This window comes from Colobus angolensis, unplaced genomic scaffold (assembly GCF_000951035.1).
Source record: "Colobus angolensis palliatus isolate OR3802 unplaced genomic scaffold, Cang.pa_1.0 Scaffold3, whole genome shotgun sequence".
Lineage (NCBI taxonomy): Eukaryota > Metazoa > Chordata > Mammalia > Primates > Cercopithecidae > Colobus > Colobus angolensis.
Genome location: NW_012116265.1, coordinates 1924765 through 1936513, shown reverse-complemented (window position 1 = coordinate 1936513; position 11749 = coordinate 1924765). Strand labels below are relative to the sequence as shown.

Below are 11749 nucleotides of genomic sequence, written 5' to 3'. Positions count from 1 at the left end.
GCTAATTTTTTGTATTTTTAGTAGAGACGGGGTTTCACTGTGTTAGCCAGGATGGTCTTGATCTCCTGACCTCGTGATCTGCCCGCCTCGGCCTCCCGAAGTGCTGGGATCACAGGCATAAGCCACTGCACCCGGCCAAAAAGATATAATTTATAATTTGCTCTTGAAAAGTTTGTCAAATATAAAAGGTTTAAAATACTTGATATTACAAAATAGGATTATAGGTCATTGTAAAGTCATTTATTTAACCAAAGTGATAATTCCAGCATTCCAAACAAAGCAAAAACCTTCATTATTTGAGTTGAGACTTAATTTTATAAACAAGAAACCCTAATAAAAATAGCATGAAGCCAATTACATTTGTTTTTCAAAATTTTGTAAACAATCTATAAAATTTAATCTTGACTATAACTTCCATAAGCCTTTTATAACCTTTATTAAGAAGTTCTTTAATGCTTCAAGAAAACCTTGTTAATCTGACATAGGTGTCCATTTACTGGTTTTGCAGCCGTGTGCCTTTGACATTAATAATTAATTTATAGAAAAACTGAACTTATTTTATCTTTCACAATTGGCCCTTACAATCTTATGTGCCCACCTCTTCTGCGATAGTCCCTGGGCCTTGAGGAGTTGAATGGCTTTAATATCGTGCCCCGTGTCTCAGGAATGCAGTTTGTTTTAATCTGTATCTTCTATGGGGCCTGAAGATGAGGCTTTAATTGCTGTCAGTGTTTAAGATTTAGCAGGACTTGGTGTCCTTTTTAGACTCAGGAGTTAAAGCCCTGTGACTCAATGTTACAAGGACTTTAAAAGCACATACAGGAAGATACATGGATGTAATAACATTAATTAAAAAATTTGTCTCAGTTTTTTTTCCTAAGCAAACCAAAAATAATAATATGACAACTTGATTATATAAAAGTTTTTTTTTTAAATATATAAATCCTCTTGTTGTGGCTTATACTGACTATTCATGACATGGTTGTACTTTCTGATTTGTTCTGAAACTCCCTCCTTTTTAAACAACCAGTTATTTTATTTTAGGACTAAATTTACCACACAAGATTCTTTCTTATATAAAATTATTTCTCTTTAAGCTTTTTTACCTAAAAAAAAATACCTCTTTATTTTTATAACTTTCTTTACATCTTTTTTTATTCCTGGCTCCTTTCACATTGTTTTGTATATAAGCTTTAACTAAGCTTTGAATTAGCCAAAACTTGTTCTTTTTTTTTAAAGGACACACTTTTTTTTCTTTAGCAAGAATGTTTTCTTACAATATATATTTATTGGAAAATACCCAAATAATGAAATAGCTATTGTTTAGTTTAACTTTATATTCTAAATTGTGACCAGTTTGTCTACAAGTATTTATCCCATTACATTTACCTAATTGTTTTAATTATTTACCTAGATTATTTATGAAAACTGTGATAGTCATGATTTAAAGTTATGAAACTGCCATTGCAAAATTATAACTTAGTGAGAAAAGATTTGACTGGCTGGGCGTGGTGGCTCACGCCTGTAATCCCAGCACTTTGGGAGGCTGAGGTGGGCGGATCATGAGGTCAGAAGATCAAGACCATCCTGGTTAACATGGTGAAACCTCGTCTCGACTAAAAAAATACAAAAAACTAGCCAGGCGTGGTTGCGGGCACCTGTAGTCCCAGCTACTCGGGAGGCTGAGGCAGGAGAATGGCGTGAACCTGGGAGGCGGAGGTTGCAGTGAGCAGAAATCGTGCCACTGCGCTCCAGCCTGAGTGACAGAGCGAGACTGTCTCAAAAAACAAACAAACAAAAAACACCCAAGAGTAGCCTCTGTTGCAAACTATTTTAGTAAAAAAAAAAAAAATTTCAGGTGAAAATGGAATTCAGTTGACTGAGAAGAAAAAGAAAAAGAAAACTTTTGCTCAAAAAAAGGACAAGGTCTTAGGAGAGAAAAACAAACAAAAAACCCCGAAACATGAAGGCCTTTCAAATACAAACATGCACTCATACACACATAAACGCTCACATCTTGGATGTTAGCCCTTTAATTAAGCTAACTTTTAACCATTGAGCTCCTTTAAAAAATTTCGTTGAAAATCTTATTACCATATTTCAGCTAGGACAAAATGCTGCTAAACTAACAATTATCACACAAATTATATGATTGCTGTATAAAGCTGAAATTACATGATTTATACAGAAATTATACGATTTCTAAGTATCAGAGCACTCTAAATGTAAGCAGAAATGAACACCAGCTGTTGTTAAATGCTAACTTTAGTCATTTAAAAGGAAACTGCATGGCCGGGCGCGGTGGCTCAAGCCTGTAATCCCAGCACTTTGGGAGGCCGAGACGGGCGGATCACGAGGTCAGGAGATGGAGACCATCCTGGCTAACACGGTGAAACCCCGTCTCTACTAAAAATACAAAAAACTAGCCGGGCGAGGTGGCGGGCGCCTGTAGTCCCAGCTACTCGGGAGGCTGAGGCAGGAGAATGGCGTAAACGCAGGAGGCGGAGCTTGCAGTGAGCTGAGATCCGGCCACTGCACTCCAGCCTGGGCGGCAGAGCGAGACTCCGTCTCAATAAATAAATAAATAAATAAAATAAAAGGAAACTGCAAGACAGAATCCCAAACCAGTTTCTGACCTACTGACAGGTCTCAGGCTGTAGACTACTCTCTAGCATCCTAGAAGCAGGGGAAAAAAAATCTCATCTTCCCTGTTGAAAGTAAGCCCAAATTCCACAAAGGAGTTACCTGCCTTCCATTGTCATCGAAGCAGGAAAAACTTGCCTTCCTACTGGAAGCAAGTAAAACTCCAAAAAAAGAGGAGTTGTACAGCAAAATAAACTTTAGATCTTGACCAAGTTTTGGGATATCAGGGATTCACTGGAGGGCGTGCTCTCAGACCTCAGCAAATTGTCCTATTGGTTTGAGTCATAAACTTAGCTCAAACTGCTACCAAGCACCGATAGGAGATTTGTCAAAGGTCAGGGGCATCTCCACTCAGAATCCCTTCGTGGTTACCAAAATGTGAACCTAGAAAATCTAAGAAAGGTCTCAGTTAATTTAGAAAGTTTATTTTGCCAAGGTTGAGGATGTGCCCGTGACACAGCCTCAGAAAGTCCTGACGACATGTGCCCAAGGTGGTCAGGGCAAAGCTTGGTTTTATACGTTTAGGGAGACATGAGACGTCAATCAATATATGTAAGAAGTACATTGGTTCAGTCTGGAAGGGGAGGACAACTTAAAGCAAAGGTACAAAACTCAAGTGGGGAGGGAGCTTCCAGGTCACAGAATAGTGATACACAAATGGTTACGTTCTTTTGAGGTTCTGATTAGCCTTTCCAAAGGAGGCAAATCAGATATGAATCTATCTCAGTGAGCAGAGGAGTGACTTTGAATAGAAAAGGAGGCAGGTTTGCCCTAAGCAGTTCCCAACTTGAGTTTTCCTTAGTGATTTTGGGGGCCCAAGATATTTTCCTTTGACACCACTGAATGGATATAGCACATTTTGTTTATCCATTCATCAGTTAATGTGCATCTGATTGTTTCCACTTTCTGGCTATTATGAATAATGCTGCTATGAAGTTTTTGTTTGAACATATGTTTTCAATTCTTTTGGATATATCTAGGAGTGAAATGGCTGGGTCATACAGTAATTCTGTTTGACTTTTTGAAGAAGCACCAAACTGATATCCATAACAGCTGCACCATTTTGCATTCCTGCCATAAATACATGAGAGTTTCAGATTCTCCACATTCTCACCAACAATTATTTTCATTAAAAAAACAATTATTATAGCTATTCTAACGATTGTGAAGGGATAGCTCAAGTGATTTTGATTTGTATATCTCTAATGACTAAAATGTTGAGTATCTTTTCATGGACTTGTTGGCTGTTTATATATCTTCGGTATTAGTCCATTCTCATACTGCTATAAAGAAATACCTGAGACTGGGTAATTTATAAAGAAAATTTTTGTTTGTTTGTTTTTGTTTTGTAAGAATTTAATGTGTAAACAAATTCAGAAAAATAAGCATTTATAGCAACCAAACAGTTTTGCTCAGGATAGCAATTTTAAAGACACTTCAACAAACACTTTTATGTAAGACGCTAATTCTGCAAAATAACATTCACTTTCCTATGGAATAATTTCACAGTCTCAGATTTTAAGCCAGAAAAATGAGATTCATGCTAGTAAAGCAACCTGCAAATCCTGCCTGTTCTCACAACTAGTATACTTTAACATTGCAAAAAGATCTTCCAAAGTGGGGAAAGAAGGCTCTCAAAGGGGATGACTGATGCCTCCCAGAGTAAATCCTTGCCCCAAGGGGCTGCCCTGCTATGTGCAAGACTAAAATGGTCATGAAAAATTCACAGCTAAAAAAAGAAATACCTTCGGTGTAGTTGCCCGATTCAAGTGGTTATTAGCAGATTTATAATAAGTAGGTAAACAGAACAATATTGATAAGATTTCTGAGAACTAAATGGTATTTGGCTCTGGTACTAAGGAGTGGAGAGAATAAAACACCCATGTTAATTATCAAATGCAAATGACAACTTTATGTGAGGCTTCTATTCTAAGGCTTACTTGATTCATGTATTCCGTTTAGAATTTTAAAATTTTTTGATACTTCCTTTAAACAAGAAGTAATTCACAAATGATTAACAAGCACTAAACTAATAAGATAGGTCCTCACACCATCTTGAATTATTTAAGAAAGTATTGCCATTGAAAGTGATCTTTTTCCTGAGAAAGTCATGTTGCAAAATGGCACAAGACAATACACATTTTCTCTAATTTTCTGCAGGAATACAAGATAGGAAAATCACATTACAATATATTTTGTGAGGAAAACATGTTTCTTAAAATTGTGTTTTCAGTTACTCTCCAAACCACAAATTTTTAGAGGGTGAGAGCCAAATGTAAATGAAGAAGTGATCTTTATGGCAAGAGAATGAATACATACGGTAAATTTTGGTTGGTGTTCATACAATTTTTGTAGGAAATTGTTTATGAATGGAAAAACTAAGGCACAGAAACAACCAAGCTCAGGTTCAAGGTTGAGTTTAATAGTACAGGTAGAAATAGAATCTAGGGATCTGATTCTCACATTAGAGGATAATAATATCTTCCTAAAGAGGAAAAATAAAGTTTTTTGGTAGATCACATTGATAAATCATTTTTGAAATATACAATATGAATTTCCTTGAAAATCTTTGGCATTTGTGAGAGTCTTTGTAGGCTGAGGTTTTTAGGTATATTTTCCCCCCAAAATATATAAAGTTAGGGGAGCTAGCTTTAAAGTTAAACAACAAAAAAATTAATCTTAATTTCAAAATGACCTGAGTTCATTTTGCATTTTTATATCAATCAATTGTGCAGCTTGAGTACACAAAAGGCCACTACACTTCACTTCATAGAGTTCACACACACATTAGTCTCTACTAAAAATACAAAAATTAGCTGGGTGTGGTGGTGGGTGCCTGTAATCCCAGCTGCTTGGGAGGCTGAGGCAGGATAATTGCTTGAATCCGGGATGCGGAGGTTGCAGTGAGCCAAGATTGCGCCATTGCACTCCAGCCTGGGTGACAGAGCAAGACTCCGTCACAAACAAACAAACAAACAAAATGCAGATTTCAGGACGGTACCTCATTGTTTCTGATGCAGTAGCTATGAGATTCAGAAAGATGCACTGTAGAAATATTTTTGGGGTGGATGCAGTGGCTCACGTCTGTAATCCCAGCACTTTGAGAAACCGAGGCAAATGGATCACATGAGGTCAGGAGTTTGAGACCAGCCTGTTCAACATGGCAAAACCCCGTCTCTACTAAAATGCAAACATTGGCTGTGCTTGGTGGCACATGCCTGTAATCCCAGCTACTCAGGAGGCTGAGGCAGGAGAATCACTTGAACCCAGGAGGCGGAGGTTGCAGTCAGCTGAGATCGTGCCACTGCACTCCAGCCTGGGAGGCAGAGCTAGACTCCGTCTCAAAACTAAACAAAACAAAAAATATTTTTGAATAATTCTGGTTCAGGATATGCAGGGCTGTACTGTTCAGAAGCCCTGCACTCGATGACGCTATTTAATTTGCATGTCTTTTTGCTTAAGATATACAAATTCTCACCTAGTAGAGCCCATGAAACTACCATGCTTATCTTGTGCATTGCTGTATCTTCAGAAAATGTCTGGATAGTGCCTGATAACACTGGAAATGCTGAAATTAACACTTGTTGGATGCATAAAAGCGGGGGTAGTAATCATTAGGTGTACATACATTCCCAATTTAACTCACAAGAAAATCCTGGGGAAAAAACCTGGGAAATCAAGGATTTCCATGTAAATATAGTACAGTCATATTTCAGTAGAGGAGGTGGTTCTAGTGACACATCAAGGTTTGTCTTTGGGAGAAACTGGACGTGGAGAAGAACTCAGTATCATAGTTAATCACTGCCTGGAGCAGAGCTTCTTAACCTGAAACCCAAGATTTCACTAGAAGTCTGTTCACTTCCTAACTGTGTGTGTGTGCATGGTAGTGAATGTGCATTAGTATATTTCACAATTTTAAAGCATTCTCTAAGTCTGTCACTGTTCTGGGCACTGGGGATATAGTAGAAAAGAAATAGATAAAAACCTCTGCCTTATCAGCTTACCTTCTCAAGGGGTCAGAAAGACGAGAAGTAAGATAAGTGAGTAAAATATGTAAAACCGTAGTAAGTGATATGGAGAAAAATAAGGCAGAGAAGGAGGGGAGACAGTGGAGATGGGGGTTATGATTCTAAATACAGTGGTCAGAGAAAGGCTTACTATGATGGTGACTTCAGGAAAAGCACCTGAAGAGTCAGCCATGTGGTATCAGGCAGAAGAGCATTCCACACAGAGGGATTTTCTGCAACTGTGAAGGCCGTGGGGTGGAAATATGCCCAGCATATTGGAGAAACAGCAATGAGGCCAGCATGGCTAGAGCAGATCAAGCTGGGAAAATCAGGTCAGATGTAATGCCAGGGCCAAAGTCCAAGGAGGACTTTATAAACCATTGCAAGAATTTAGTTTTCTCTCTGAATGAGATGGGAAGACAGTGGAGAGTTTTGAGCTAAAGAAACACCAATTTTATGTATTCACGTATGTGCACATGTGTATGAATGAATATGACTGTCTGTCTGTGCATGTGTATGGGCAGGTGGGTGCATTTTTCTGGAGAGATTCCACAGGCATGCATGTAGTCTCCTTGAGAAGCTGCCCCACGCTGCACTTTTCCTCTGAACCTAAAGGCTCCTCCCTTGTCTCCCTCCGTCCCTCCCTCCCTCATTCCACCTTTAGAGAGGCAGGGTGCTGCTGGGAGTTGGTTATTTTCTAGGCAGAATCTTAGCAGGAGTTTAAATGTGCCTGCATTGGAGCAGGCTGTTTTCTTCCCTCCTGGACATCATCCCGTTCACAGAGCTGAAGAGCTGGGGGCTCCTTTCATTTGAGAAAAGATGCTGTAACCCCATCAATGAAATCCAAAGGGGAGTCAGGGAGAGTCAAGGGGGAAAGAGGGGAAAGAGTCCATTTAGACTCCTTGGCTCCAAAACTGTATTCAGAAATAGCTGTAAGAGGAGGGGCTAAAGTAGAAGGAGGAGGAACAGAGTAGTAATCATGATAATAACAGCTGCACCTTCTCATTTAACACTCACAGCTATATATATAATTTTACTGAATGATTTCCTGAATTCAAATAAATGCTAGTTTATTTGTAAAAAAGTTATTTACCTTTGACAAGTGAAACAGGTTTCTTGGTATGGGTTTGCTAGGATCTGCATGATAAAAATTATCTGTGAGTGGAATAGCAATTCCCATATTAGATGGAGGCCTGTAGTTTATCTGCAAGTGATTAAACAAAGAAAATGTATAATTCATTATTATGAAGTCTTTAATTTATAGATCTTGATTTTCTAGAAAACAAATCAATGCAAAAATTCCATTTTTAGCTACAGGTATTAAAGTAAATTTCTCCCCCAACTTTTCTACCCCTCATTTTCTGGAATTTCAACAATTTTAACCCATGGTAATATAACTTGTAAATAAGTGAAAAAACTGCCATAAAGCCAATGCAATAAAGTTTAAACACTTTATCAAAGAGTCTCAGCGATGTATCATAGTTAGCAAATAATTCTTCAAGTTTGGTTATTTGCTTTTTGTCACAAAGAAAATTATAAGTAATAAGTTAGCTGACAAAGAGCAACATTTTATATTTAAAAAGAGTCATAAATTCTGATAAGGCAAAAGTTAAAATTATTACATTGAAATGGGTAGATATATAGTTGACCCTTGAACAACACAGGGGTTGGAGGTACAGACCTCCTGCATGGTCAAAAATTCACATATAACTTTTGACTACCTCAAAACTTAACCATTAATAGCCTACTGTTGACCTGAAGCCTTACTGGTAATATAAAGTCAATTAATATATATTTTGTATGTAATATGTATTATATACTGTATTCTTACAATAAAGTGAGCTAGAGAAAAAAATGAAAATGCATTTATAGTACTATTCTGTATTTACGGATACTATTACTTTACATCATCTGTTTACAAGGTGAATTGTTTGTCTGAAATCCAGGGAAACTGCAGCTGAAGAACCTTAATCTACAGTGTACTTCAAGAAATTCAGCTTTTTTTTTTTATGTCATGACTTTTCTCTGCCTCTTGGGAGTACTTTCAGCATCACTGGTGGCACTTCATATGGGACCCATGGTGTTATTTAAGGTTTACGGTATTACGCGATGAAAAGTACATTAGAGACACGAGAGGTCACTTTTTATTGTGATTTGCAATTTACTGGCTAGGTGAACTGCTACATGCAGATGAATAGCCTCTCAGGTCATTTTAAAGGAATACTGGCAACATTTGAGTTCACCCAAGTAGCACCAAGAAGTGGCTACAAAATTATTACAGTAGTACAGTGTGTACTACAGCTGATTGTATGCAGTTATGATTTCATACTGTATCTTTACATTTGCTTACATTTCTCTGGCTCCATGCAGGATCTGTGTTTGTGTGTGTAAGTTTTGACAAATTTTAACTTTTTGTGCATAGTATATGATAGTAAATGATAAAATAGACTAGTATCTATATATAATTTATGCATTCATGACATATCCAACTTTTTATTAATTTTTTAGGTATTTCTTTTTAAAATGTATGTATTTATTTTTGAGACAGAGTCATGCTCTGTGCTCTGCTGCCCAGGCTGGAGTGCAGTGGCACCATCTCCGCTCACTGCAACCCCTGTTTCTGGGGTTCAGCTTCCCAAGTAGCTGGGATTACAGGCGCATGCCACCATGCTGGGCTAATTTTTGTAGTTTTTGTAGAGATGGGGTTTCTCCATGTTGGTCGGGCTGGTCTTGATCTCCTGACCTCAAGTGATCTGCCCGCCTTGGCCTCCTAAAGTGCTGGAATTACAGGCGTGAGCCACTGTGCCTGGCCAATTTATTCTACATTTTTAAGCTATGAGGTTTGTCTGTGAATTTTTTCAATTTCACAAAATTCCAAAAAAAGTCCAATATATTTCTTGAAAAAAATCCGCATGTAAGTGGACCTATGCAGTTTAAATCTATTATTCAAAGGCTGATTGTATCAGCTTAGGACAAGTCAATGTAAGGGAAAACAGTTGAATATATCACAAAAGCCAAAGGTCACACCAACATATAAAGTGTAAAATGATAATAATAATGACACTAAGTTACCAGGAAAAATAATTGTTTCAGAAAGCTTTTACAGTTTGGAAATCATCATCACATCCTCAAAATGACATGAGGATTAAAAAATAACTGTGAAGTGTTTTGAGCCACTCACAAAGGAAATGCTGAAACTGAATGGGTAGGCAATCACACAAAAGTCACACAGCATTGCTTCTTAAACCAATATACTTAGATTTTTTTTACCGGCAAAGTTTTGATGAGGTTAAAACCTTTACTGTCTTTATGAACTCCACTAATCCAGTCTTCAGACGGGATAAATTTGCTAGGAATGTGATGCATAGATCTGAGATAACTACAGCTGCTTTTCAGTGTTGGCACCATGGTCGTAACAAAGCACTCAACAGAGGCTGACCACATAATAAATGCCATTGAAGTTGAACCCTGGAAATAACCAAATAAATGAAGGTTATTTAAAGTAACTGTTACGGACTGAACTGTGTCCAACCAAAAATCACACGTTGAAACCCCAGCCTCCAGGATCTCAGAATGTGGCTGTATTTGGAGATAGGGCCTTTAAGGAGGTAATTAAGGTAAAATGAGGTCATTTGGGTGGGCCCCAATCCAATGTCACTGGTGTCATCTTATAAGAAGAGGAGATTGGCCGGGCATGGTGGCTCAAGCCTGTAATCCCAGCACTTTGGGAGGCCAAGATGGGCAGATCACGAGGTCAGGAGATCGAGCCCATCCTGGCTAACCCGGTGAAACCCCGTCTCTACTAAAAAATACAAAAAACTAGCTGGGCGAGGTGGCAGCCCCTGTAGTCCCAGCTACTCGGGAGGCTGAGGCAGGAGAATGGCGTAAACCCAGGAGGCAGAGCTTGCAGTGAGCTGAGATCTGGCCACTGCACTCCAGCCTGGGTGACAGAGTGAGACTCTGTCTCAAAAAAAAAAAAAGAAGAGGAGATTAGGATATAGACAACACAGAAACTGAGGGGCAACCATATGAGGACACAAGAAGATGGCCACACACAAGCCAACTAGAGGGGCTGCAGAGGAAACCAACCCTGCTGATATCTTGATCTTGAACTTGTAACCACTAGAACTGTAAGAAAATAAATTTCCATTGTTTGAGTCACCAAGCCACCAAGTCAGTGGTATTTTGTTGTGGCAGCCATAGCAAACTAATATAGTGAAGAATATAGAAAACTAAAAAATATAGAAAAAGAATAAATAGAAAAAGACATGACAGAAGTAGAAAAATATTTGACCATAAAGATCTGTTTGAGAATAAATCACAATAGAAGACATATTCTTTTCCAGGAAGAAATATATTCCAATCTAATTGGTTTTGGGAAGCATTTGGAAGTAAGCTAGGAACCTGAGGACCAGCTGGGCACAGTGGCTCACGCCTGTAATCCCAGCACTTTGGGAAGCCGAGGTGGGCGGATCACCTGAGGTTAGGAGTTCAAGACCAGTTTGGACAACACGATGAAACCCCATCTCTACTAAAAGTACAAAAATCAGACGGACGTGGTAGTATATGCCTATATTCCCAGCTGCTTGGGCGGCTGAGGCAGGAGAACCCTTGAGCCCGGGAGGTGAAGGTTGCAGTGAGCTGAGATAACACCACTGCACTCCAGACTGGGTGACAGAGGTAACCCTCTCAAAAAAAAAAAAAAAAAAAAAAAAGGAACATGAGGACTATAGTTAATAATAGTATATTATATTCAGTACTTATTATTTTTGCTGAATCAGCAGATTATAGCTGCTTTTACCACATTGGGGAAAAATAGGTGCCCATGTGAGGTATTTATTCTGCAGTGGTAATTGTTTTACTACATATATGTGTCTTATAATAACACATTGTATTCCTTAAATATACACAAAATTTTTTTAAAAATATTTTTAAAAGACTTATTAAATAAATGCCATTATTACATCCAACTCATCTCACTGAGGCTTCCTCATTCACTGATGAGCCCCTGAATATTTGGTTTGATGATATGAATAAAATAACTTTGATTGTTTCTTGTTTACTCTTTTCTTTCTTTCTTTCTTTCTTTCTTTCTTTCT

At 38.2% G+C, this 11749-nt stretch overlaps 1 protein-coding gene across 1 annotated transcript in view; it reads right to left on the bottom strand.

Moving 5' to 3' along the window:
* CATSPERB (catsper channel auxiliary subunit beta) overlaps positions 1 to 11749 on the bottom strand; it is a 160321-nt gene that overhangs the window by 16117 nt on the left and 132455 nt on the right. Inside the window, exons 21-22 of the mRNA XM_011949408.1 lie at positions 9921 to 10118; positions 7744 to 7854 (exon numbers count right to left, since the gene is read on the bottom strand). Coding sequence (XP_011804798.1) covers positions 7744 to 7854; positions 9921 to 10118 — 309 coding nt within the window. The remainder of the gene's footprint in view (positions 1 to 7743; positions 7855 to 9920; positions 10119 to 11749) is intronic.